The 27,594-nt window shown below is 41.0% G+C and overlaps 1 protein-coding gene across 1 annotated transcript in view; it reads left to right on the top strand.

Annotated features, from left to right (window-relative positions):
* Window positions 1-8,848: 8,848 nt before the first annotated feature.
* Window positions 8,849-27,594, top strand: part of LOC144689135 (transcription factor-like 5 protein) — a 41,394-nt gene continuing 22,648 nt past the window's right edge. The window contains exons 1-5 of the mRNA XM_078556274.1: window positions 8,849-9,607; window positions 10,843-11,026; window positions 13,932-14,100; window positions 18,799-19,045; window positions 21,044-21,185. Of these exons, the coding sequence (XP_078412400.1) occupies window positions 8,862-9,607; window positions 10,843-11,026; window positions 13,932-14,100; window positions 18,799-19,045; window positions 21,044-21,185 (1,488 nt within the window). The 5' untranslated portion in view covers window positions 8,849-8,861. The remainder of the gene's footprint in view (window positions 9,608-10,842; window positions 11,027-13,931; window positions 14,101-18,798; window positions 19,046-21,043; window positions 21,186-27,594) is intronic.

The raw sequence follows: 27,594 nt of genomic DNA, 5'->3' as shown, positions 1-27,594 counted from the left end.
CCTTATCTGGTCTGACCTACATGTGAAATCAGACCCACACAATGCGGTTGATTCTCAACTGCCTTCTGAAATGGCCTAGCAAGTCACTCATTTCAAAGCCAATTAGGGATGGGTAACAAATGCTAGTTTTGCCAGCGATACCCACATCCCATGAAAGAATAAAGGAATCCAAATTCCCTTCTTGACCTCACCCCTCACTATCTCTGTAACCTCTTCTGGCCTTACAATTCTCCAAGATCTTTTCACTCCTCCAATTCGGGCCTCTTGTTCATGCCCCATTTTAATCATAGGTATGCTGTGCCTTCAGCTGCAAAGGCCCTAAACTCTGGAATTCCCTCCTTACACATTGTCAAGTTTTGTTTAAAACTCCTGTGAAGTGTCTTGGACTATGCTACTACATTAAAGGCATATTTTAAATGCAGCTTGTTGTCACATATGACTCTAACTCAAAGATTAACTCTTTAAATTCACAATTTTCCATTTTACTAGGACTGCTTGGTGCCATACCTGGTTGAATGCTGCCTTAATATTGAGGTCAGCTATTCTTTGGAACAAAGTGATTGAGACACCTCCAAAAACAAAAATCTGAAAAGTATGAAGTCTTATATTTTACTGAGAGGGAGAGACTTGATGACTTGGATAACTTTGCTCAAGGCTAGTAAAATGAACAGTCTTTCTGATACTGAAAGAATGGCACAAAGAGCAATTAATGTGAACTAAAATATAAGGCAAGTTAAAATGAATTCAGATTCACAGAATTGGTACAATACAGGAGGAGGCCATTTGGCCTATCGTGTCTGCACTGGCTCTCCGAAGAAGCAACTCACCTAGTTCCATTCTCCCACCTCCCCATAATTGAGACAGGGTAGTTTAAAACAGCCACAATAATGTAACATTTTTTTTGCTCATGGCAGGAGTCAGTTACAGAACAAGTCAGGCCTTTGCAGGGTGTCTCAAGCAGGATTATAGAGGACAACAATGGATGGCAGAAAAATTGAAGAGATACTTTTTAAGTGCTTTTACCTGCCTCTTGTACAATAGGCAAAAATAAAGCTCAAATGGGTTGTATACAAATGGAAATGGTTCAGGCTATGTTAAAGAGACTCAGGTGGCAAAATCAAAAGATCAAATTTACACTCGGTACTGAAGGAAATGGCTGAAGTTGTGGCAGATGCCCTGGTAAATATTTTCAATATTCCACTGGAAACGAGGGAAATGAAGGTGCCTGTTGAGCCCTTACAAAAAACAAAGCTGGTAACAATAAAACTGCAAGGTAACATCAGTGAATGTCTCAATAGAACTTTATCAAGGCATGCAACTAAAGTCCCTCATAAGAGACTCTTAGCTAAAGATGAAGCTCATAGAATTGAGGGCAAATTGGTGACCTGGTTAGAAAATTAGCTGAGCAGCAAGAGACCATGTGTAGAAATAATAGGGGGTACTCTAAATGACAGGATACGATTAATGGTGGCACACAGGGATCTGCGTTGGGACCTTAACTGTTGACTGCATTTATTGATGACTTAGAAATCAGGGTAGAAAGCCACATATCCAATTTTGCCAAAGACACAAAGATGGACAGCACTGTAAGCAGTGCATATGGAAGCATAAAATTACAAAGACATATTAATAGATTAAGTGGATGGGCAAAACTGTGGCAAATGGATTTCAGTATAGGCAAGTGTGCGATCATCTATTTTGAACCTATAAGGGGATAGATCAGAGTATTTCCTAAATGGTAAAAAGCTAGAAACTGTGGCAGCCCAAAGAAACTTAGCGGTCCATCGACATAGATCATTAAGTTGTCATGGACAGGTACACAAAATAATCAAAAAATTAATGGAATTCTGGCCTTTATAACTAGAGGAGTAGTATGTAAGTGTTTGAAGTCATGCTACAGCTAAACAAATCCCTGGTTAGACCACACCTGGAGTATTGTATTCACTTCTGGGCACCACACCTTAGAAAGGATATACCAGCCTTGGAGAGAGTCCAACGTAGATTTACTGCAATGATACCTGGACTCCAAGGGTTAAATTACGAGATGCGATTACACAAAATAAGGTTGTATTCCTGAAATGAAGAATATTATGGGGTGATTTGATCCAAGATATTAAGGAGAGCTAATATGGAAAATAGAAACAATTCTTGCTGGTTGTGGAATCTAGGACTCGGGACATAGCCCAAAAATTAGAGCCAGGCCTTTCAGGAATGAAGTAAGGAAACAGGTTTTTTCTTACAGAAAGGGTCGTAGAAATTTGGAACTCTCTTTCACAAATAGCAGCTGAGTCAATTGTTAATTTTAAATCTGAAATTGATAGATTTCTGATAACTAAGGTATTAAGGGATATGTGAAAATATCCTTTTTGACATCTGTATATGTGATTTTTTTTCTTTATGCTAGTTCCCAAGTAAGTAATATAGAAAGGAAAATCTCTTTTTATCTTTTCATATTAGAACATTTACCTTGTTAAAAATCATCTGCAGCAAGCATTGAAGAGCTTGACTTTTGCTCACAGTCCCTTGCCAATCATACAGCTTGTTGAACTTCTTTTTGCTCCTGATGAGAAAACATCTGAAACCTTTTCTGTGAAAAGTGATATGAAAGATGTGTTTAACAAATAAGTAGAAAACTACAAATTCTGGAAATCTGAAACAAAAAAAAGTGCTGGAAATAAACAGATCATTCTGCATCTATGAAGAGAAAAGGCAGGTTACTGTGATAGAATCACATTGTGATGCTAACTTAGAAACTGCTGATTAAGCATTATTGAGAATAGTTTGATAAAATGGTGAAATCATTCAATTTATAATGAACAGTGAAATAAACTTGAAATGAATACAAACATTAACTCCTGATAAAGAATCTGCCATGGTCTCTGGTTACAAATTGAACCAAACAGAAACAATCACAGATAAATATTTTAAATAATATTATAACTGAGACATCCGTACAGAACACAAATAGCAGGACAAAAATAGAAAATGCTGGAAAAACTCAGCAGGTCTAACATAGCATCTGTGGAGAGAAAAAAAGCAGTTAACGTTTCAAGTCCATATGACTCTTCTTTCGAGCTCTGAAGAAGATTCATATGGACTCGAAACGTTTTTCTCTCCACAGATGCTGTTAGATCTGGTGAGCTTTTCCAGCATTTTCTGTTTTTGTTTCAGATTTTCAGCATCCACAGTATTTTGCTTTTACAGAAATAGTGGGGTTGATTTTCCTGGTCCTCCTGTGCCTCATGCTCAGACATAGCAGTTCTCAGGTACAATAGCAATTGTGATGGCAAATGGTATGTGGCAAAGGGTTGGAATATAATGGTAAGGTAGTCTTGCTGGAGTTGTATAGAGCTTTGGTGAGACAACACATTGAGTACTTTTTACGAGAGGGAGTGCAACAAAGGTGCACTAGATGGAATACAGGGATGTCCTATGATGAAATTTTGAATAGAATGCCAGCATTTATTGCCCATCCCCAATAGCCCTTGAGAAGGTGGTGGTGAGCTGCCTTCTTGAACCGCTGCAGTCCCTGTGCTGTAAGTATACCCACAGTGATGTTAGGGAGGGAGTTCCAGGATTTTGACCCAGCGACATTGAAGAAACAGCAATTTATTTCCAAGTCAGGATGGTGAGTTACTTGGAGGGGAACTTCCAAGTAGTGATGTTCCCATGTATCTGCCCTCATCCTTCTGGATGATAGTGGTCATGGGTTTGGAAGGTGCTGTCTAAGGAGACTTGGTGAATTCCTGCAGTGCATCTAGTAGATGGTACACGCTGCTGCCACTGTGCATCGGTTGTGGAGAGAGTGAATGTTTGTGGGTGGGGTGCCAATCAAGCGGGCTGCTTTGTCCTAGATGGTGTCAAGCTTCTTGAGCATGGTGGGAGCTGCTCTCATCCAGGCAAGTGGAGAGTATTCCATCACACTCCTGACTTGTGTCTTGTAGATGGTGAACAGGCTTTGGGGAGTCAGGAGGTGAGTTACACGCCACAGGATTCGTAGCCTCTGACCTGCTCTTGTAGCTGCAGTTTTTATGTGGCTAACCCAGTTCAGGTTCTGGTCAATGGTAACCCCCAGGATGTTGATAGTGGTGGAGTCAGTGATGGTAATACCTTTGAATGTCATGGGGCAATGGTTAGATTCTCTCTTGTTGGAGATGGTCATTGCCTGGCATTTGTGTGGCATGAATTACTTGCCACTTGTCAGCCCAAGCCTGGATATTGTCCAGGTCTTGCTGGATTTGGAAATGGACTGTTTCAGTATCTGAGGAGTTGCACGTGGTGCTGAGCATTGTGCAATCATCAGCAAACATCCCCACTTTTGACCTTTATGATGGAAGGAAGATCATTGATGAAGCAACTGAAGATGGTTGAGCCTAGGACACTACCCTGAGGAATTCCTGCAATGATGTCTTGGAACTGAGATGATTGACCTCCAACAACCACAACTATCTTCCTTTGCGCTAGGTATGACTCCAACCAGCAAAGATTTTTGCCCTATGATTCTCATTGACCCCAGTTTTGCTAGGGCTCCTTGATGGTACACTCGGTCAAATGCTGCCTCACTGTCAAAGGAAGTCACTCTCATCTCACCTCTGGAGTTCTGCTCTTTTGTCCATGTTTGAAACAAGGCTGTAATGTGGTCAGGATCTGACTGACCCTGGTGAAACCCAAACTGAGCATCAGTGAGCAGATTATTATTAAGCGAGTGCCGCTTGATAGCACTGTTGGTGGCCCCTTCCATCACTTTACTGATGATCGAGAGATTGAAATGTATAAAATTCTTAGCGAGCTTGAATGGGTAGATGTTGAGAGGCTGTTTGCTCTGTCTGGACAGTATAGAACTAGTGATTCAAGTCTCAGAGAAGAGGTCAGCGATTTAGAACTAAGAAAATGATCTCAGGCACAAAGTCAACCCTTCACAAGGCTTGTTCTAAAGAACTGAGGCATGAGAAAGAAACAAGCTTGCTCTGCTGGTCTCTGGGCCTTCTGGCTTTGGTAGAAGAATCACCCTCTATTTAAAAGAGCAAAATATTCACTGATCTACAGGTCTATCTTTGGCTTGCTATTAAGACCCCAGAAATTCCACTATCTGCTTTGTGGCCTCTGCATGGATGATGCAGCAACAAATAGAATCAGGTGGTCAGGAATGCCCCATTTGGTCGTTTTCGTGAGGAATTCCTAAACCTTGTACAAATCAGGAATTCTGTTTTTCATTTATGCAAATATTGTTATTGTAACATTTGTATTTTATTCCGAATTTTTAATTTCTAATATGTTCTCAATTTCCTATCGATTCACTGCATATTTCTTGCAGTTCCCTACATTTTCTTTTACTATATTCTAGACACTATATATATCTAGTTTCCTCTCATAATATACCATCTGTGTTGTAATTGATGGCTCTTCCTCCCATTAACTCCGTGGTTCTTCAGAGCCCTTCCACTCTCTCGTGTTACTGAGCCCCTCGACTCAATACCCAAACCTATTTATTCCTATAATGATGATTCCACATTATAAAGCATTAATACAATTGTACTGCGTAAATCTAGTCTCTACACATTCTTTTGTGTCGATCTGCTCGACACCTTTACTTTTTAACAACTTCACCCTCAGACATTTTTGAACTCACTTCTTTCGGCTTCTCCCATTTTACTTGGTGTCACCACAATGTTGTTTGATCACCTTTCTTGACCGCCTCCCATCAACCGCCTCCCATCAACCGCCCATTCCTCTTCTAATTCCACTCTGTTTAAGTCTTTTGCCATCATACCTTTCCATCTGGTCTTAGGCCTCCCTCTTCTTCTTCTTGGCAGTCCTATCTCCATCACTCACCTCACCACATTTCCTCTCTCTTTGCAACAGATGACCACATCATTTCAATCTCTTCTCAGGTACTTTCTTCAATGTTCCCACAATCTTCACCAATACCCTGACCTACCAGTTCCTGAACTTGTCCTTTCTCATTACTGCACACATCCATCTTACATCTGCATCTCATTAGTATCCAGTCATTGTTCCTCTCCTCTTTTGTACTGCCCAAGTTTCTGTACTATATAACAAAGTCGGTCTCACAACTGTCTTTTGGATCCTCCTTTTCAGTGTCAGCGATAATTTTCTATCGCATAATACTCCACTGCACTTCTTCCAATTACTCCAACCAGAGCCAATCCGTCTTCCAGTGCCTTTCTCCAGGTAGTCATTCATGTTCCCATCACCCCCACTACATAGCTCAATGTCATCTGCGGACATCATTGACCATGGCACTTCTTGTCTCACTTGCTCAGTTAGAACATCCATGGCAATCAGGAAAAGGAAGGAAGGGGCTCAGGGCTGATCCTTACTGCAATCCAGTTTTGGCTTTGAATGTCTCACTGTCCCCCACACTGCTTCTTACTCTTGTCTAATGCTCCTTGTAAATGTTCTGTAATAGTCGTATGTACTTCTCAGACTCCAAAAATTCTAGCACATCTCCAGACCTACCCCCAGGCACCCGGTCATAAGCCTTCCCTAGATCAATGAATATAATCTTCATGTTACATTGGCCTTCCAGATTTTTCTCCATCACTTATCTCAAAACAGAAATGCTATTAGTGGTGCTTCTTCCAGGCATGAATCCGAACTGACCTTCATGGATTTCAACTATTTTTCTCAGTCTCTAGTCCACGATTCTCTCCTGAGTCTTAAAGGTATGCTGTAGCTGTTGAAATTAAAATCTCCTCAGATCTCAAATGTCCTCTTTTATTCCAAACTCTCAACACTCGTAAAACCACATCCAATTGCGACTGTTGGCACGAGAAAGCCCATCAGTAATCACAATATCCTGGGCTTTGAAAGGAGAAAAAAAGTCAACGCAGGTTCTTTTATCAATATCCGGTGGCCATGGCTAGATAGTGTGGTTGTGGCTGTGGTACAACGACAAAGCCCAGCTCCGACTGACACTCACTAGAAACAGTCAAAACGCGGAAGAAAACCTTCTTGGTGTGAGATACCAGAAGAAGACTAATGGTACCTGCAGGAACCACAAGAATCCTTTGTGACATTGAGTTCTCTATAATCCCACTATATTACGTTGGAATGGCGATGAACAACTTATGGTTCAAAGTGACAGCTGCATTTCAGGATATTAAGGGGAACTGGTTGGATAGAGAGGAACCATTTCTGCAGGCTGGGGGAATCCAGGGTCAGGGGACAATAGTCTAAACAGCAGATCCAAACCTTTGAGTAACATTAGGAGACACGTCCACACCCAAGGGGTGGTGGAACTCTAGATCACTTGACACTGTTTTTGGAGGAACCAAAGGTATTAAGGGATCTGGTGTAAAGGTACTCACTATGGAGTTAGGCCGCAGGTCAGCCATGATCTCATTGAAGGGCCGAGTGGCCTCCTCCTGTTCCTTCGTGTTCTGTTGGGTCACATCTCAGTGCCAGTTGGGTTAGGGTTGGCCAAAGCGGCAGAATTGCAAGGGCCACTGACCACCAAGGCCAATCACACATTGCACCAACGATATATTTATGTATATTACACACGCTTGTTCAAATCCCTCAGTCACACTCGGGTCGACTGACCACCCCCCCCACCCCGGGACATTCCGGGACAGGTTGGAACCGATCCCGCCCCCGCGCGGTTTTCAAAACGGAGCCGGGAAGCACAGGGGACAGGCCCCAGGCAACCACCTGAGTTTCAAACAACTCTGCCTCTCTTCCAGCCTCCTTACCCGATATCTGAATATTTTTACCTCATATATATTATGTATGAGAGGCAGAGCCTGTTTGATTTTGGACAGCACCAACCGCCGCAAGATGACAGCTTCAACGCTCGAGCGCCGGCCAGGGGTTTTAGCGCATGCGCCAGTTGGGGGGGGGGCGTGGCGAGTAGGGTTGGTGTGAGGGGAAGGGGTCTCTGAACCGGGAGAATTGGCGTGGGGGAGGGGCGTGACCAAAAAAGGGGGCGGGGCCAAAAGGGAAAGGGGGCGGGGCCGGGAGCTGGTGAACGTTCGGCGCGCGAGCCTCGCTTGGCCGTTGGGCGCCTTTTCAAACGGCGTGAGGGCGGCGCTGGGGTTGGGGGTGGGGTTGGTGCGCGAGCGGCGTCGTGGATCGGCAGCTCGCGGCTTGCGGGAGCGGGGCCGGCGGAGGAGGTTTTGAGAGCGCGGCGAAAAAAAAAAAGTGGGGGGCGGGTGGTGGCAAAAAAAAAACTGGGCGTGCGTTAAACAACCCCCCTTGTAGGATTGTTTGCCTGGCTGCTGTTGTTGTTGTTTTCCCCCCCACCTCTGGTGGTGATCAGCTTGTAAATATTGTCTTTGCTGTGGAGCCGGGGGGAGGAGGAGGAGGGGGAGGTTATGAAATGGTTCTGTATTTTTAAACAGCTCGCGGTTATGGAGGTGTGAACTCGTGCTGTGCTGTGGGGCTTATTCCCTTCAGGCTCGTGGATCCTTTGGACCCCCCCCCCCCCCCCCCCCTCACACCTTTCCCTCTCTCCCTCTGAAGAGATTGATTATTTTAAAATTAAATGCCTTGAAGTTAAGAACCATTGAGTAGGGATTGAGATCTCAGTTTGGTCGCCACTGTTGCACGACGATTGTGAGTTCACCATTGTCTTTGAACGAGGGGCACTTAAACCTTAAGATTTGTGGGGGGGGGGGGGTTTTCAGTGATTTTAAAGGGAAGTGGGTAGCATGTGAGTTTATAAAGTTCTCTTTCCCTCTCAGTGAAATTTTGGTTCCAATTGTGAGGAGAATATCTCTTGGCTTAGATGGGTAAAGGTAGTATGGCCAAAGTGTAGGACTCCTTTTTATTTATTTTTTCTCTCTACCCTAAATTATTGTCGATGTGAGGACGTGACTTTTTTTTTGACCTCTAACTTGATGATGCTTTCTTCTGAGGCCACACCAGAGCCGCCCCACTCCCCATCTCATGGTTCCAGGTCCGTGGAGCCGACCCCGACCACTTGTACCTCCGAGTGCCCTTTTACAGAGCCAGGACTGAACTTTACTAACTCTGATCTCAGCCTCGTGGACATGAGTGAGGTTGAATACACCCAATTGCAGCACATCCTTTACTCACACATGGAGTCCCAGCCAGGGGAAGGTGAACTGGAGACTCGTTTGAATCCTTCTTTGTACCAGTCTACCAATTCTACCAACCAGGCTTCATTCCCAACAACCAGCTCGGTTAACCAAGTTCCGTATTCAACAGCCAGCTCTGCCAATCAAAACCTGTACCCAGTTACTAGTTCAACGAACCCAACCTCAGATTCTCACTACGTGGGCAACAGTCAATGTTTAGGGCACATTGATTTCCAAGAGTTAAAAATGATGCTTTTGAATGACCCTCCGTTACCCGTTAACAGCAGTAGTAGTTTGCAAAGCGTGGAGAAATTCTCACAAAATTCTTCTGCGGAAAACACCCGACCTAATGGAATAACACTGAAAAATAGGGACACAGCGGGTAATTCAGACAAAGAGAAGAATTCAGGGGATAACTCGATGACCGGACAAGAATCGAGATGCAAAACTGGACCCAGAGTTCGCCTTGAAGACAGATTTAATGCAGTCCAAAATGAAAACCAGGACCGACAGGAGTTACAAGATTCTGGAGTTACATTTAACAAGTGTGTTTCTCAACTAATCATCATAGAGCTTTTCCATCTACATGGAATTCAGAAAATAGTTAAGAATTAAACAGTGAAACCCATCCATAACAAGCTCCTTTTGATTTGGTCTCATTAAAGATTTAGGTCTGATGAATTAGAATTAACATTGACTTATTAATGGAAACAGGTAGTCTCCATAAAACTGGTTTCAACTATATAGCTCTCTGACTGGTATGGTACCATGTCGAGCAGGGGCACAATAAATTTTAATCTGCAATAACAATAAACCTCATTGCTTTATTTTATTGGGTATTTTTATGCATTTGCAGAACTCCATACCCTTATCAAACATTTACAGACAAAACTTTTTAGAAATGAAAGTTCTTAAATTTTTCAACACTTTTATTGAACGAGGCATGCACAGGCCAGGGTTTAATATCATGTGCACAATTTGTCAAGTTAAACAAATTAGATCCACTCCAATAAATGTACCATCAATGCAATATTCACATAAATAAAATTAATGTTGTTTCAGAAAAAACAATGTATTCACTTCCTTTTGAAACTCGATAAAATCTAAACAGCTGATTCAATATAAATTTAACTATCCAAGTACCCAGTACATGTCTACTACCTAAAGCAAGGTTTTGGTGCCTTAGGAATTGCAGGAAACCATTTTTTAAAATTTTGTCGTACATTAAGTTTATACTTCTAACCAACAACAGTAATGCATCTTAATTTAATTAAATACTGATGTCTTAAATATTTGCAAAAAAAGTTTATAGCATTTATAGTAAAAAATTGCCCTTTGTATAAGAGTTCTGCCCTTAGCTTTGGTTTCCTTTCTTTAGGATCTTGTTTTTTGGAAAATTCTTTGAGTTGTAGGCGCAGAATCGAGTTTAGCTGTATTCCAAGACTGCTGGCAAATATTTGTACACTATTGTCATCTGTAGCTTTAATCAAGTTGGTGGAATGCTACAGTTTTTTTTTTAGCTTTTACTTGTTACAAACGACACAAATAAACATATATCTAATTAATATTTTTTTCATATCGCTAACAAGTTTTGCACTGTTTAATTGAAGATATTGTCCTGGTTTGTTAATACTGTTTAAAAAAATTACAGATTTAAAATTGTGAGAACCATAGGCATAAGATAACTTGTACTTTTGCTTACATAGGCAACACAGACAGTTACACACGATAGAAGTATGCAGATGTATTTATGATCTGTTTTCCCTTCGTTGATCTGTAGTTTGGTTGCTTTGATCCGGCATCCTTCAGAGCTGATGGGGATACCTCTCCATCCACAGCAAAACAAATGTGCTACTTTAGTCAAGAGCAAGGCTGGGGCTCCTTCTGCTCTACAGTTTGCATACCCTTTGTACACACCGAATACATGTACACCAACTGGCAGTACTAGCTCCAGTCAAACTCAGGTAAGAAAGTTGCCTAATTATGTAGGTAAGATAAAGTTCACCACCAGTAGAAGTTAGGTCCATTCACATAAAACATTAAATATGGTATTCTCCTTCAAAATACTGCCTTTGCAGGATCAGTAATTATATTTATTGGTTCTCTTTGAGTGGGCAGTACAAAGCATCTTACTGCAAGCAATGGTATTTCTTATATAAACCTGGTAAAATGTGTTCTATGCAAATCCTCAGCAAAAATTCAGGCTAAATATTTATAAAAGTTGGTTCGAAATAGCCTCTAATGAATTTGTAAACATGACACTCTCTGCTGTGGAGCAGATGCCTCAGAAAGAACTTTACCTGCCTGATATGAGACCATTTTGCTTGCCCCACATACTGGGGGGATTTTTATGGAGCCCACAAGAGTGGGAAATGTGGCGTGAGGTGTGACTTAATTAGATGAGATGCAAAATTTTGATTTCCTGATGGTGGGTTGAGATGCAGCGATAAAGTCAGCAGCGTGTCGAAAATCTTTACAGGGCTTTCATTTCACCTATAACATTTCAATTACTCCCACTGAGAGTGCTGCCGTACTTTGCAATGTGTAAAAAGGAGGGCCAGCTGAGCCTGCAAGTTCAGCCATGCCCCACAGAGTGGTGAGTGTTAACACTGGGCACTAGCATGAACATTCAATAAAGAGAGAATAAAAAAAAGCACAACATTGTTTCTTCCAGATTAAAGGAAATAACTCCTTTGTAACTCCTATGTAATTATCAATGCGTGCCAGCCATGAGGCGTCCCTGTACATTTAACTCTCTGAGTAAACTATTCTCAACAAATAACAGTGATGCATACATGAATACAGTGAAACCAAAGTAATATGGAATATTAACAAGTGAAATTTAATTTTGAAAAACCCTGTGCCACCTTTGTGCTCTGAAGCCTTATGTTAATGCCAGTGGAGTTGGGCAGGACAGTTGTGGCTGTGATGCCGAGCCTCTAATAGGCTAACTGTAAATTTAGCATTGTCAGTTGATGGTGGGTTTTACCACTGAAAAGCTTCCCCTGCCACTAGATCACATGTTTTGCATGTAAGCCGCTGGCTAGAATTTTACCTATAATCGCATGGGAAAAGGTAAAAAGAGAGAAAGCGGAAGTGGCGCTCAGTCCCAGTTACAACGTCGGGAATGACACACTGTTGACAAAATCATAGCCAGTTGTTTCCTTAATGGATGTTTACAATGCTCCATGGCTGATCTTATTAAGTGAATTTTAACTTTTTTATAAATCAAAGACCAAGGAGAACTTTAATGGGATACAGCATTTCCACATAGAGTTACATTCCTCTTTAATATATGCATATATATGATATTAAAATTCTTACATTGCTTACACACTCAATTGAAAGCTTCAATGTAAACTATGCCGATCTCCATATTATTATGTCCACATATTTTTTTAATTCATAGGATGTGAACATCACTGCCAAAACCAATATTTATTGCCCATCCCTAATGACCCTTGAGAAGGTGATGGTGAGCTGCCTTCTTGAACCGCTGCAATCCATGTTTTGGTATACCCAAATGCTGTTAGGGAGTTCCAGCTTTTTAATCTAGCGACAGTGAAGGAAAAGGGATATAATTTCAAATCAGGATGGTATGTAACTTAGAGAACTTACAGGTGGTGATGTTCCCAAGCTTGCTGCCTTTGTCCTAGGTGGTCAAGGTTGGTGGTTTGAAAGGTGTTGTTGAAAATACTTTAGTGAGTTGCTGCAGTGTATCTTATGCATGGTACACATTGCAGCCCCTGTGTGCTGCTGGTGGCGGAAGTGAACATTTAAGGTGGTAGATGGAGTGCTGATCAAGGGGGCTGCTTTGTCTTGGATAGTGTCAACCTTCTTGAGTGTTACTGGAGATGCATTCATCCACGCAAGTGGAGAGCATTCCATCACACTCCTGACTTGCCTTGTAGATAGTGGGCAGACTTTGGGGTGTCAGGAGATAAATTATTCGCCTCAGAATTTCCAGCTTCTAACCTGCTCTTATCGCCCTAGTATCTTTATGGCTTGTCCAGTTAAGATTCTGGTCGATGTTAACCCTCAGGATATTGATAGTGAGGGATTCGGTGATGGTAATGCCATTGAACATCAATGGGAGATGGTTATGTTCTTTCTTGCTGGAGATAGTCATTGCCCGGCACTTGCCAGTCAACAGCTTAAGCTTGAATGTTGTCAAGGTCTTGCTGCATATGGACATAGACTGCTTCAGCAGCTGAGGAGTTGTGAATGGTACTGAATACTGTGCACATCCCCACTTCTGACCTTATGATGAAGGGATGGTCATTGATGAAGCAGCTGAAGATTGTTGGGCCTTGGACACATTAATTATTACATTGGCAGCCAGAAATATTAAGCTGTGTTACTCTTTCAGATGCTGCCTGATAAAATTTCCACACGGCTTACTTGATTGTGGTCATGCTTTTATGTCAACATTGACCATTATAAATTACTATGTCAGCATTTCCCTTTTGAATTTGACTGTTAACTATCATCTATTTTGGCCACTAGATAACTATGTGTAGCATTTATGGAAATTCTCCCAACTCCATCACCATTTTGTTTTTTGAAAAAGGATCCATCAGTTGATCATGGTCACCTTCATAGATATTTGCTAATTCATTATAAACTCAATGCTATCTATGTTTATTTTTACTTTGTAATGTTACATACAGTCTTAAAATTCAGGCATTTAAAAATTGAAAGGTGCTTATTAGCACTATTTGAACTCTAATGCTATAACTTCAGATTAACCATGTGTTGTGGCTTCCAGTAAACTATATATGCTCAAGCACTGTATTCATTGGTAATGCATTATTGGCTATTAGTTTAATGTGGAAACACTTAACTGGTTCCTCTGATTGGCTTTAATAGGGTACAGGAAACCAGGCACATATACTAGAATCAGCCAGCCCTCAGGAGCTTGCCCTGCCGAGAGCATTCTCTTTATGTTTCCAGCAAGAACTCCAATCCGCCAGACAGGCACTGAGTAACTGCAACAGAAACAAACCTTTGCCTGAGCAAGTCTGGATTAAGGTAGAAGGTAAAGATAATATTTTATTGATATTTAGCGGTTACAGGTATAATTAAGCTGGGGCCGTTTTCTTTCTATTGGTGGTAAATGTTAAGTAAAAACAACTGTTTCTTACCAAATTCCATGATGGCTCAGCTGGTAATTGTACTGCTGCATGAAGCTGAGAGGAGAAGAAGCTTCCTGGTTCAATCCCCACTTTTCATGAGTTGGGTCCTCTCAGCTGCAGCATCATTATATTTGGCCCTGGGGCCATTGGAAGGACGATTCCAATTCCTCTTGCTGCAAGGGATGCATGCTTTGACATTGGATGGCAATATCATCTGCTTCGGCTAATACCACCAAAATTGAATGATCTGATGACAGTCATTGTTCAGGATCATACAAGAAGATTGGGCACTTATATAAGGTACTTGAGGGCTGAGCACATCTGTGGACCAAAGCTAGCTTCAGCATCTTCAAGAGAGGAAAGGAGAAAATTAACTAAGTGGGATTAAATTTATTCTTCATAATTCATCTGAATAAGAACGTAATAAATAGGAACAGGAGTAGATCATATGGCCCCTCAAGCCTGCTCTGGCACTCAATGTAATCATGACTGATCATCAGCCTTAACTCCATTTTCCCACCCTCTCCCCAAATGCTTTGATTTCCTGAGAGAACAAAAATCTGTATATCTCAGTCTTAAATATACAGAGCAGCCATGACCTTCTGGGGTAGAGAATTCTAAAAATTCACAACCTTTTGAGTGAAGAAATTTCTTCTCACCTCAATCTTAAATGTTCGGCCCCTCATCCTGCACTGTGCCCTCCAGTTCTAGATTCCCCAGCCAAGGGGAATCATAGTGTCTGCTCTATCAAACCCCTTTAGAATCTTAAAAACAAAAAGCTAAAAGCTACTGCGGATGCTGGAAATCCAAAACAAAAACAGAATTACCTGGAAAAACTCAGCAGGTCTGGCAGCATCGGTGGAGAAGAAAACTGATTTCTTCTCCACCGATGCTGCCAGACCTGCTGAGTTTTTCCAGGTAATTCTGTTTCCCTTTAGAATTTTGTATGTTTCAATGAGATCACCTCTCATGTTCTAAACTCCAGAAAGTATAGAACCAATTTACTCAGCCTGTTATCATAGGACAACCCTTTCATCCCAGGTACCAATCTAATGAACCTTCGCTGCACTGCCTCCAGTGCAAATATATCCTTTCTTAAGTATTGAAACCAAAATTGCGCACAGTACTCCAGGTATTTCTTTTTATTCATTTACATGATGTGGGCGTCGCTGGCTAGGTGAGCATTTATTGCCCATCCCTAATTGACCTTGAGAAGGTGGTAGTGATTTGCCTTCTTGACTCACTGCAGTCCATGTGGTGTAGGTACACCCACAATGCTGTTAGGGAGGGAGTTCCAGGATTTTGACCCAGTGACAGTACCTTGCCTTTCTGGATGGTAGCATTCGTGGGCTTGGAAGGTGCTGCCTAGGAAGCCTTGGTGAGTTTCTGCTGTGTATCTTGTAGATGGTACACACTGCTGCCATTGTCAGTGGTGGAAGGAATGAGCGTTTGTGGAAGGGGTTAGGGTTAGGCTGCTTTGTCTAGGATGGTGTCAAGCTTCTTGAGTGTTGTTGGAGTTGCAGTCATCCAGGCAAGTGGGGAGTATTTCATCACACTCCTGACTTGTGCCTTGTAGATGGTGGACAGGCTGTGAGGAGTCAGGAGGTGAGTTACTCGCCACAGGATTCGTAGCCTCTGACCTGCTCTTGTAACCACAGTATTTATATGGCTAGTCCAGTTCAGTTTCTGATCAATGGTAACCCCCAGGATGTTGATAGCGGGGGATTCAGCAATGGTAATGCCATTGAATGTGATGTGACAATGGTTAGATTCTCTCATGTTGGAGATGCTCATTGCCTGGCATGTGTGTGTCGCGAATTTGGACATGGACAGCTTCAGTATATGAGGAGCCGCAAATGGTGTTGAATATTGTGCAATTATCAACGATCATCCCCACTTCTGACCTTATGATGGAAGGAAGTTCATTGAAGATGCAGCCGAAGATGGTTGGGCCTAGGACACAACCCAGAGGAACTCCTGCATTGATGCTCTGAAACTGAGATGATTGACCTCCAACAACCACAACCATCTTCCTTAGTGCTAGCTTTGACTCCAACCAGCAGAGAGTTTTCCCTCTGATTCCCATTGACTCCAGTTTTGCTAGGGCTCCTTGACGCCACACTGGGTCGAATGCTACCTTGATGTCAAGGGCAGTCACTCTAACCTCATGGTAAGGCCTGGACAAAGACCTGTACAACTGTAGCAAGAGTTCCTTATTCTTGTACTCGAACCCCATTGCAATAAAGGCCAACATGCCATTTGCCTTCCAAAATGCTCATTGTACCTGCATGCTACCTTTCTGTGTTCCTTGTACTAGGACACCCTAGTCCCTCTGAAAATTAAATTTTACAATTCTGACACCTTTTAAAAAATATTCTGCTTTCTATTTTACATCCAAAGTGAATCACCTCATACAAAATATTTCTTCAAGGTCCCTGCCATTTCCTCATTTCCCATGATAATTTCTCCTTTCTAAGCCTTTAAGGGATAATGTTTACTTTACTCTTCTTTTTATATATGGAATATCAAAACCTGGACTGTATTTACTGTACTTATCCTGACAGACAAGTTCTGCTAGATTTAGGTAAAATTAGCTATTTAACCAAGGTGAGTGTTTTTGCCAATGATATATCAACTTTTTACTGCAATAGCAGTGGTTAATTTAATAGCTTAACTAAATTCCATCTTCTCATGAAGTAACTTTACTATTTGCAAAAAATCGTTTCATATCCTTATTTCCTTAAGGTTGCATTGAAGCTCTAACGTTATTTATGAGCTTTATAAGGGGAAGCTGTCATTTGGATTCTGTTCTTTTGTTTTGCTAAATTCAAATACTAGTGTTGATGCAGAGTACACTATACACAAGCATCAGGGTATTTGATATACAAATGTTTACAATGGACAAATGTTTCTTATAGCCAAGATGCATAGGTTTCTTTGGTAACCTCAACCAAATTCTGCAGCATGACAATGTAGCTTCTGCAACAAATCTATTCAAATTGAGAGACATTTTGTTATCAATAAATATAAAAAGAGCTGTGGGTGTAAACCAGAAGATAAAGTAGCCAAAATTACTTGCTTTGAGCCAAAGGCCTAGATCTTCCAACGTAGGAAAATGTTTTGTTCCTCATTTCCTATATGGGTGCAAGTAACATTTGAATGATTTACAAGAGGTCTTACACTGACTCAAACCTTTTATGCTTTTTGATGTTTGTTGAAGTAGAGGTTGTGCTGCACGAGGTAGTTGTGTGACAAGTTACCCTCTCTGACGCCAGTGCACCATTTCCATAAACTAATGTTGAAGCATGCTTGCAAGGTGTACATGTCAAGTTGTAGGCCACATAAAACCATTACTGTCACTGGGTGTGCCAACCTAAATCTGCACGGTAGCCTAAACCGTGCTTGTTGTAGATGGGATAACTCAATATCTGGCTCTCTGATGATGCAGATCCTATGAAGACATTGTCAAGTAGGTCTGCAGAGATCTACAGACATGGATGTGGTAACTTGATGGATGAAGTCAGTCCAGATGCACTGACTGTTGATTAGCCTGCCATGCTTTCTTTCAGCAATGGCACGGAAAACAAGGCACACTGCATTTTCAAAGTAGCAGTAGTCTCCATTATAGTTAGCCAGGTATTTACTTACCTTAGTTGTACATTGGGTTTCCTGTCTTGGCTATTTTTGGGAGTAAGAGTCTTTACATGTACTAAATAGTTACCAAAGTAAAGTATTTTATCCCTGATCACAGATGTTGATGTGTAACCTGAATTGCCTGAGATTAGTCCAGTAGTCACCACTAGTCACCCATTTCATCTTGCAAAATCCTGATGACAGGCAAATTCTCATTGGTGCCAGCAATGATGCTGGTGCCAATTTTTGTTTTAGATTAATTGTACAATTTATAGTTCAACTAATAGCTAAGGAATGATGAAATATCATTGCGCCCATTCAATCACCTTCTCCAAGAAGATGTGAAATTCTAACCAATTTTCTGATCAGAATTACATGATTTGCACTGACAAACCAGGCAATCCTGCTCTGAAAATCTAGGCTAAACAATGTATTTGTTTGTGGTGACTTTGTTTTCACCAAAAATGAACAACTGGTAGTTATGCAGTCAGCGTGAACTTTTTAATTTGAGTCATTCTATCAAATGAAAATTAAGGGAAACCCTACCATTTTTTACCCTTGAGCAATATATTTGTATAAGAAGACTGTAGTTTTACTTTACTTTGGGATTCAGCATCAGAGAAGTGTAATTTCCATTATATTTTTTAAAAATTAAAATTTATTCATTCACGGGATGTGGACTTCGTTGGCTGGGCCAAAATTTATTGCCCATCCCTAATTGCTCTTGAGAAGGTGGATGTGAGCTGCCTTCTTGAACCACTGCAGCCCATGTGGCATAGGTACACCCACAGTGCTGTTAGGGAGGGAGTTCCAGGATTTTGACCCAGCGACAGTGAAAGAACAGAGATATATTTCCAAGTCAGGATGGTGAGTGGCTTGGAGGGGAACTTCACCGTTTTACTAATAATTAGTATTTGAAGAGAATAGTATGGAAAAAAAAAGTTCCATAATTGTTTTTTTCAACACAGATGAAACTTTACGCAAGCAAGTAGCAAACAAACGCTGTCGCAGTCGCTCACGGCAAGCTAGCATAGAAACAGAGCACAAAGTTCTTAGTGATCTCACTAACATGGCAGAGAATCAAAATGCGAATGTTGCTCAAGGTGGGCAATGGCAACCAACACATCCAACTCCCCCTGGCCCAACACATGGGAACCAACAGGAATTAAACTGCCAGCGAAGAGAGAGACATAACCGAATGGAGAGAGACCGCAGGTAAGTCTTGAATGGGATAAGAGGAATAGCAGTTTTGATAGATGTCTAATTTAAAATTCAGACTAAATTGTACTGAGCAAATTATGTTCTGCTCAACTAGTATTTGCATTTCATCTTTGCTTTATGTCTCAGTCTCCATATAAGTAATGGAAACCTAGGGAAAAAGGCCCAAGAATTTAAATCAGCCTGTTTACAAGCTTCAAACTGCTTTTAAATTGTCATTAGGATGTGGATACTTTTGCTTCATGCTACTTATAGAATTTGGATTTCTATCATTGTGAACTGTCCAGTGCACTATCGAGTCTCAGTATAAGCTTTGTGTACTTGTATAATTCTGAATATATCTTAGCACCCATTATCTTTTTATCTGCTTGCCACAATCTGTGAACTTTGGAAGTCATAGGTCTGCTATTACTCCCATGTCTATATCTAAGTTTTCCTGTGCTACTTCAGTTTCATTTGCTGTACTTATGATCCATATTTTTCTCAAGGAGTACTTTACATTTCTCAATGCAAACATTCATTTGCAATTTGTCTGCCCAGTTGTTTGCTTAAAGCTTTAGCTTCACCCTCTGTCTATTGCTCTCCATATTTATTCCGATCAGAAAATTTGATAAGATGAAGGAAGAATGAACAAACTTACAATTGGGTTTGTATTGTTACATAACATGTCCTTCTTAATGCCACACAACATTTAAGTTAATTGGAGCTAAGTGCAACTTTGAAATTTAATTCAAAAATTACAACTGTTATTTAAGCTAGGCTAAGGAGGCTTATTGATAAAAAAAATTTGAAATAAACTTAAAATTGGAGTTGGCAGTGTGTAAACTTTTCAGATGTAAAGTAGACACTGAAGGGTCCAACATGACTTATTCTTTCCTTGCTTAAGGAGGCTCACAAAAAGGATTTGTGCCAGAATTCCACCCATTGTTAATCAGTGGCCAAAAATCTAGTTCGTGATTCAGTGACATTGTGTACAGGCTGCAATTGGAAAGAAAAGTTATTTGTACCCCATACTGGTTACATCACCCGAGTATTAATAGATCATTGAAAAAAGTGATTGCATTAGTGAAGTGAGTTGATTTTGATTCAATTTAAATTTTAGGTTCCTAGGCCTAAATTTTCAGCTTGGCGGGTGGGCCCGGGAGCAGTCAGGAAATGCACCGCTGACCTCGATCGGTCCCCGACCTTGATTTCACGCTGGCTGGCCGTTAATTGGCCAGCCAGCGTGAAACGTGTGCTGAAATGCTCAGTGCTGCTGGGGTGGGGGCAGGAGGAGGGCGGGCAATGTGGTTTCCGTGGGTACGGGCGAACGCTGAGAAAAAGCTCCCTGAAGGCAGAGAGCTACCTCAGGGAGCTGCAGACTCGAAAACCATGAAATAAAGATTCAAAATCAGGAAACAAATGTCCAAACATCACAATCAGGCACCTGAACATATGGGTGATAAAAATGCTGTGCATAGATTTTTATTTTATTTGATAATGGAAACTTCATCCCACCCTTGGATCGGGTTTCATGAAAAATGCGAAGTCCGCCTGGTCGATTCGTCCGTCCATCAACCGTAAGGTTGGTCGGACAACGAAAAATTGGAGTCAATTGCTCCATTAATGGATTTAATTGCCCTCTTAATTGTCAGTGGGCGCGCTTCCGATTTTTGCACGCGCCTGCTGACCAAAATATCATGCAAACACAGGATGATGTAGGGATGCTCGCCCAACGTCATCACGTGCAATTTCACGTCTGATTGGGTAGGGTGCATGCCTGCCCAATCAGTGTAAAATTCTGCCCATAACGTATTATTGATCGATTAAACTGCTCAGTATTTTGATCAGTATCCGATAGCTTTGAAATGTGTTTGTCATAGTAAATAATTAGCTGTCACGAAAAGTAGTATATTCAATGAATAACAGAGGAGAGACGCAATGCATCAAATATTTGATACTTGTATATTTTTGTAATTATAGTTAGGATTTACTGAAACGTGAATATATTTGCAGGCGCAGAATCCGTATTTGCTGTGATGAGCTGAATTATCTTGTTCCATTCTGCAATTCTGAGACTGATAAAGCTACAACTTTACAGTGGACCACTGCCTTTCTCAAATATATTCAGGAAAAACACGGTGATACACTAAAAAAGGTAGGTTACATTTTATCTAAGTATTCGTTCCTCTTCTGAAGACTGCCTCTACAGGATACAGGACACTAGGATGTAGTTCCATGGGTATTGACAGAACCACAGTCCCCCACCATTGTTCATGTTTGAACCTTGGCAATGACTGTAGCATCACAATTGAGCCTGATCCTGTCCTTGCCTCCAGTATACATTTTCAGTATCAAGCGTGGTTTAATTCTGGGATTCCCTCGTCTGTGTGGCAAAGTACTGTGCCACAAGGTGCTTAACTACTAAAGTATCAAGGGTGTTGACCAGACTGCTTAATTAAGAAAAAAAATCCAGAATTAGATATTGTGTTAGAATATTGAATTCTTACAAAATTTTGAGTTAAAATCTACTAATGCATTCTCAGGCTTTTCTCTAAAGGACAAGTCAGTCATATCTTCTTTGATAGGAAAACTTGGGAGTGTGCTGTACTAAGTTTACTCTACACATTGGGAAGTCATTTTGATAGCTGGTTCGTTAGAGGATACACAAAATGAGCTGTTACGATGCAATTACAGAGAACATAGTGGATATTAAGACTACCTTAAATTTTAAAAGGCCACCAATGAAGCTATATTTAATCAATATATTTTTCTGAAAAGTTGCCGATTCTTAGAATTATTTTTGGTGATGTGTTTTGCAAAGTTTATTTACAAGACTGTTAAACTAATGACTTTGGTAATCAAATATTTCTGTTATTCTGTATGATCAAGTAGTGAGATCCAGAGTGCAGGATTTGCTTCATTTTCTTTCCTTTCATGCTGCCGCTGTGCCTCATCAGTTAGACATTGTGACGCAAAACGTGGGTGCAGCTTGATGGATAAGTTGTCGCCATTTTGAATGGTTGGTAGCAAGTTCCTTCCAATCATTAATGTCAATGCTGCTGTGCTTCAAGGAGAGCTTCAGAGTATCAGCATTTTCTTTGCAACCCCCCTCCCGGAACATTGGCTATTTCAGAGTTGAGGAAACAGGATCTGGCGAGGAGACGCTTTGCGGCCATCTGGACACTGCCCAATCCACCAACGTTTATTTTACAGAAATTTTGCTGGAATGCTTGCGGAACTGGCTTCAAGAAGAACACTAGCACTTGTTCGACTGTCTTCCCTTTGAATCCGGAGGAATACAATGGAGGCATTGCTGATGGAATTTCTCTAGCACTCTTATGGATGTATACCCACAATACCGTTAGGGAAGGAATTCCAGATATTTGACCCAACAATGATGAAGGAATGGTGATATAGTTCCTTGTCAGGATGTTGAGTGATTCAGAGGGGAACTTACAGGAGATGGTGTCCCGATGTGTCTGCTGTTTTTATTCATCTAGTTCAGTGTAGTCCAAAACATTTGGCACATGTGGTGAATTGATGTCCCTTTTTAGAGCCACATAATATTGAGTTTGGTTAAAGTTGCAGAGGTGGGTATGAGCTTGGGTGTTTCTCACGAGATCGCTATTTGATGTCCAGCTATAATTGAGCAAGGAAGAATCAAATTTTTGCTGTTAGACAGAGTCACATATCAGTCAGATTGCGACTATGTTTATCAGAATTGTCATGAAAACATGCTTTATATCATATGATGATTTCAAATCTACCGGCTGGAAACCCAAATTGAACTACTTAAAACAGAGGCTAAAGTGTGACTTGAGCTCACAGCCAAAGATGGTGTCAAGAAATCCGGACTTACCTTATTGTCAGAAGGCTTGGAACTACAACTCCCAGCATAAACTCGGGAGTTTCCACACAGGTGTGGACCGAGAGTTGGCTGTGCATGGGCAACCCAGTGTTTGGAGTTCTTAGGCCTGTCAGAAGAAAAAATAAACAACGCAAAAACATGGCCATGTGAACCCGGGAACAGACGCCGTAATTGAGAAGTGTCCCAGGCAGGGGTTAGGGGGAGGGGACAGGGAGAGACCCCAAAAGAAGTCCCAGGCAGAGGACAAGGCGAGGTCCCAAAGGCAGCCCCAGACAGGGGACAAGGAAAGGTCCCAGTTAAGAAGAAAGAACAGAGCTGAGAAAGAGGCTCCAAGCAGAAAAAGGGCTTTGGTTTGCAAACTTTAAGTAGCGAGGGCTCAGGAGAAGCTCTGGTGATTGAAGAAGGCAGCAGAAGATTGGTGATTTCATGTTGTGAGCCGTTAGCGAGAAAGGTGCCTCTTTGGAACAGTAGCATTCTGCCCGGTGTGGCCAAAGAACTGAAGTTCTGCTTGTGAGTTGGTGCTGGAGTACAGATTTGGGAATCCAGCAGGATGGAGTCTTGGAAGATGAGATTGAAACCTTGCAAGGTGGGCCATCTTTGAGGCCATCTGAGCTAAAGTGACATTTGAAGAGAATTCCAATTTAGATCTTCGAAGGTGAAGACTGGAATCCCTTGTGAGAGAGGTAAAGCTTCAACAAGATTGGCTGACTCAGTGTTTACTGATGCCTGGGTGGATTGTGAAGAGATCTGTTGAATCTGTCTTGATTGCACCTGCCATTTATTGTGCAGTGTGGTGTGTTTGACCGCAGTTTGCCTGTTAATTCACATGTACCTCATATTAACCCTGAATATTAGGGTATAAGGTAGATTTTAGAAATTGATCTATCTTTCAGACCTAATATGGTAAAATTTATTTTTGCTTGTTCAAAGTCTGTGGAATCTTGTGGCTTTATTCTCTTAACAAAGTGTCTTGAAACTCAAACTTTGCCTAGTTTAAACAAAAAGTTATTGGTTCTGTTTATGTCATGGCAGGTGATGTGTGCCCTCACACATCACAAGGGAAACTTGGTCACGCTATCACAACGATTTTGCAATTTGTATTTATTATGAGAAGATGTGTGCACTGAATTCAGAAGTAATGAGTCCACTAAGACCTTTAGAGATTTCAAAAATTAAATTAAAATATTTATTAACAAAATAAAAGATTTCAAGTACATACATGAGACTAGAATTACTTAATACTATAACAAATCCTAAAATTCCTAATTAACCTGACTCCCAGTTACACCCCTGATAAAGCAACAGTCCAAAATAGGTTTTAAATTTAAAAAAGAACCAGCAAGTTAACACAGTACCCACTTGACAGTGGAATTCCAAATGGCTTTCTCCAACTTTAGTTACTGGGCGCAGCAGTCTTATGCACAAATGGCTGGAGGCCTCTTCAAGGCTGTTACACATAGTCCTGTTAGATCTTACATGGCCTTCACCCAGCATACCCTTTCATTCTTCTTTGTATACGTTTCTCTCTCTTCAATATGTAAATCCCATTGTTCCATATGCCTTTGGAACTGTATCTCTCCCATAATATAAAAACTTTCATGTTGCCAACATTGTCATTAACCTTTGGGAAAAATAGCCACACTCCTTAGCCTTGCTTATCTGGCTAGTTATAAACACACTAACATCCCATTGAAATCCAAACAATCCCTTCACTTATCTAAAAATCCAAATTCTCTTCTCACCTTACATGCTAAGACAGCATCCATGTTTACACATTAGCATTTTAAGTACATTTCTACACCTAGCTTCTTTTGATAATTTCAAGCAAGCAGTCTACCTGGCTGCAAATGTAATTAAATCATACAAACAGAACCATCTGCACTCACCATAGGACGTAGAAGCAGAAGTAGGCCATTCGGCCCATCAAGTCTGCTCCGCCATTCAATGAGATCATGGCTGATCTGATCATTTTCAATTCCACTTTCTTGCCTTTTCCCCATATCCCTTGATTCCCTTACTGGTTAAAAATCTGTCTATCTCAGCCTTGATTATACTTAACGACCCATCCTCCACAGCCCTCTGCGGTAAAGAATTCCACAGATTCACTAACCTCTGAGAGAAGAAATTCCTCCGCATCTCTGTCTTAAATGGGCGACCCCCTACTTTGAGATTATGCCCTCTGGTCCTAGACTTTCCCAAAAGGGGAAATAAACTCTCAGCATCTACTCTGTCAAGCCTCCTAAGAATTTTATATGTTTCAATAAGGTGTCTCTCATTCTTTTAAACTCCAATGAATACAGGCCCAAGTTACTCAACCTCTCCTCATAAGAAAATCCCCCCATGCCCAGGACCAAGCTAGTAAAACTTCTCTGGACTGCCTCCAATGCCAGTATATCTTTCCTTAGATAAAGGGAACAAAACATTTCACAGTATTCTAGGTGTGATCTAATTACTGCCTTGTATAGTTTTAACAAGACTTCCATATTTTTATACTCCATTCCCTTTGAAATAAAGGCCAACATTCCATTTGCCTTTCCTTTTATCTGTTGAACTTGTATGCTAGCTTTTTGTGATTCATGCACGAGGACTCCCAATTCCCTCTGTGCTGCAGCTTTTTTCAGTCTTTCTCCATTTAAATAATATTCAGCTCCTCTATTCTTCCTGCCAAAGTGCATAACCCCACATTTCCCCACAGTTTTTGCCCACTCACTTAACCTTTCTATATCGCTCTGTAGACTCTTTGTGTCATCCTCACCACTTGCCTTCCCACCTATTTTTATGTCATTGGCAAACTTTTCAATAGTACATTCACTTCCCTCACCGAGATCATTAATATATATTGTAAATAATTGTGGCCACATCACTGATCCCTGTGGCGCTCCACTTGTTACAGGTTGCCATGCTGAAAATGCCCCCCTTATCCCAACTCTCTGTCTTCTATTAGTTAGCCAATCCTCTATCCATGCTAATATACTACCCCCAACACCATGGGCTGTTATCTTATTAAGTAGTCTTATATGTGGTACCTTATCTAACATCTTTTGTAAACCCAAATATATTACATCTACTGGTTCCCCTTTATCTATCCTGCTTGTTACCTCCTCAAAGAATTCTAATAAATTTGTCAGGCATGATTTCCCCTTCATGAAGCCATGCTAACTCTGCTTGATTATATTATGTATTTCTAAATGCTCTGCTATTGCATCCTTTATAATAGACGCTAACATTTTCCCAATGATGGATGTTAAGCTAACTGGCCTGAGGTTACCTGTTTTTGTCTCCCTCCCTTTTTGAATAAGGGCGTTACATTGGCAGTTTTCCAATCTTCTGGGACTTCTCCAGAATCTAAGGATTCTTGGAAGATTACTACCAGTGTATCCACTATTTGTGTAGCTACTTCCTTTAATACCCTAGGATGCAACCCATCAGGTTCAGGGGACTTACCGGCCTTTAGCCCCAGTAGTTTCCCAATTACTTTTTCTCTAGTGATAGTTATTGTATTTATTTCCTCCCCTGCCACTTTGCCCCTTGATTATTTAATATTTTTGGAATGCTATTAGTGTCTCCTACTGTGAAGACTGATGCAAAGTATTTATTCAACTCCTCTGCCATTTCCTGGTTCCCCATTATTATTTCCCCAGCCTTGTTCTCTATGGGGCCTATGTTCACTTTGGCCCCTCTCTTCCTTTTTATACATTTAAAGAAGCTCTTACTGTCTGTTTTTATATTACTTGCTAGTTTACCTTCAAAGTTTATTTTCTCCCTCTTCATTATTTTTTTGGCCATCTTTTGTTGGTTTTTAAAACTTTCCCAATCCTCTGGCTTATCACTAACCTTTGCCACACTGTATGTCTTTTCTTTCAATTTGATACTGCCCTTAACTTCCTTGGTTAACCATGGTTTGTTTATCCCCTTCCTACAACCTTCTTCCTCACTGGGATATATCTTTGTTGTGAGTCATGAACTATTTTCTTAAACGTCTGCCATTGTTCATCAACCGTCTTTCCTGCTAAAGCTTTCCCAGTCCACTCCAGCACTCCTGCCCTCATTCCATTGTAATTACCCTTATTTAAGTTTAGCACAGTTGTTTCCCACCCAAGTATCTCACTCTGAAACTGAATGATAAATTCATCCATGTTATGGTCACTGTTTCCCAGCGGATCTTTTACTCTGAGATCATTTATTAAACCTGCCTCATTACACATCACCAGATCCAAAATAGCCTGATCCCTGGTTGGATCCACAACACATTGCTCTGGGAAACTGTCCTGAATACATTCTGTGAATTCTTGCTTGTGGCTACCTCTGCCAATTTGATTTTCCCAATCTACGTGGAGATTAAAGTCACCCATGATTAATATACTGCCTTTTTTACATGCCCTCGTTATCTTCCGATTAATTCTCTGTCCTACACTATAGCTACTGTTGGGGGCCTATGGACTATTCCAACCAGTGTCTTCTTCCCCTTGTTATTTCTTACCTCCACCCATATGGATTCTACATCTTCCAATCCAAGATCATTTCTTGATATCGTACTTATTTCATCTCGTACTAACAAAGCAACCCCACCACCCTTTCCTTCCTGCCTGTCCGTTTGAAAAGTCGCATATCCCTGAATATTTAGTACCCAGCTTTGATCTCCATGTAACATGTCTCTGTAATGGCTATAAGATCATACCCATTAAACTCTTTTTGT

This window comes from Cetorhinus maximus, chromosome 13 (assembly GCF_964194155.1).
Source record: "Cetorhinus maximus chromosome 13, sCetMax3.hap1.1, whole genome shotgun sequence".
NCBI lineage: Eukaryota > Metazoa > Chordata > Chondrichthyes > Lamniformes > Cetorhinidae > Cetorhinus > Cetorhinus maximus.
Note: the sequence above shows the minus strand (reverse complement) of the source record. Positions and strands in the feature narration are given on the sequence as shown.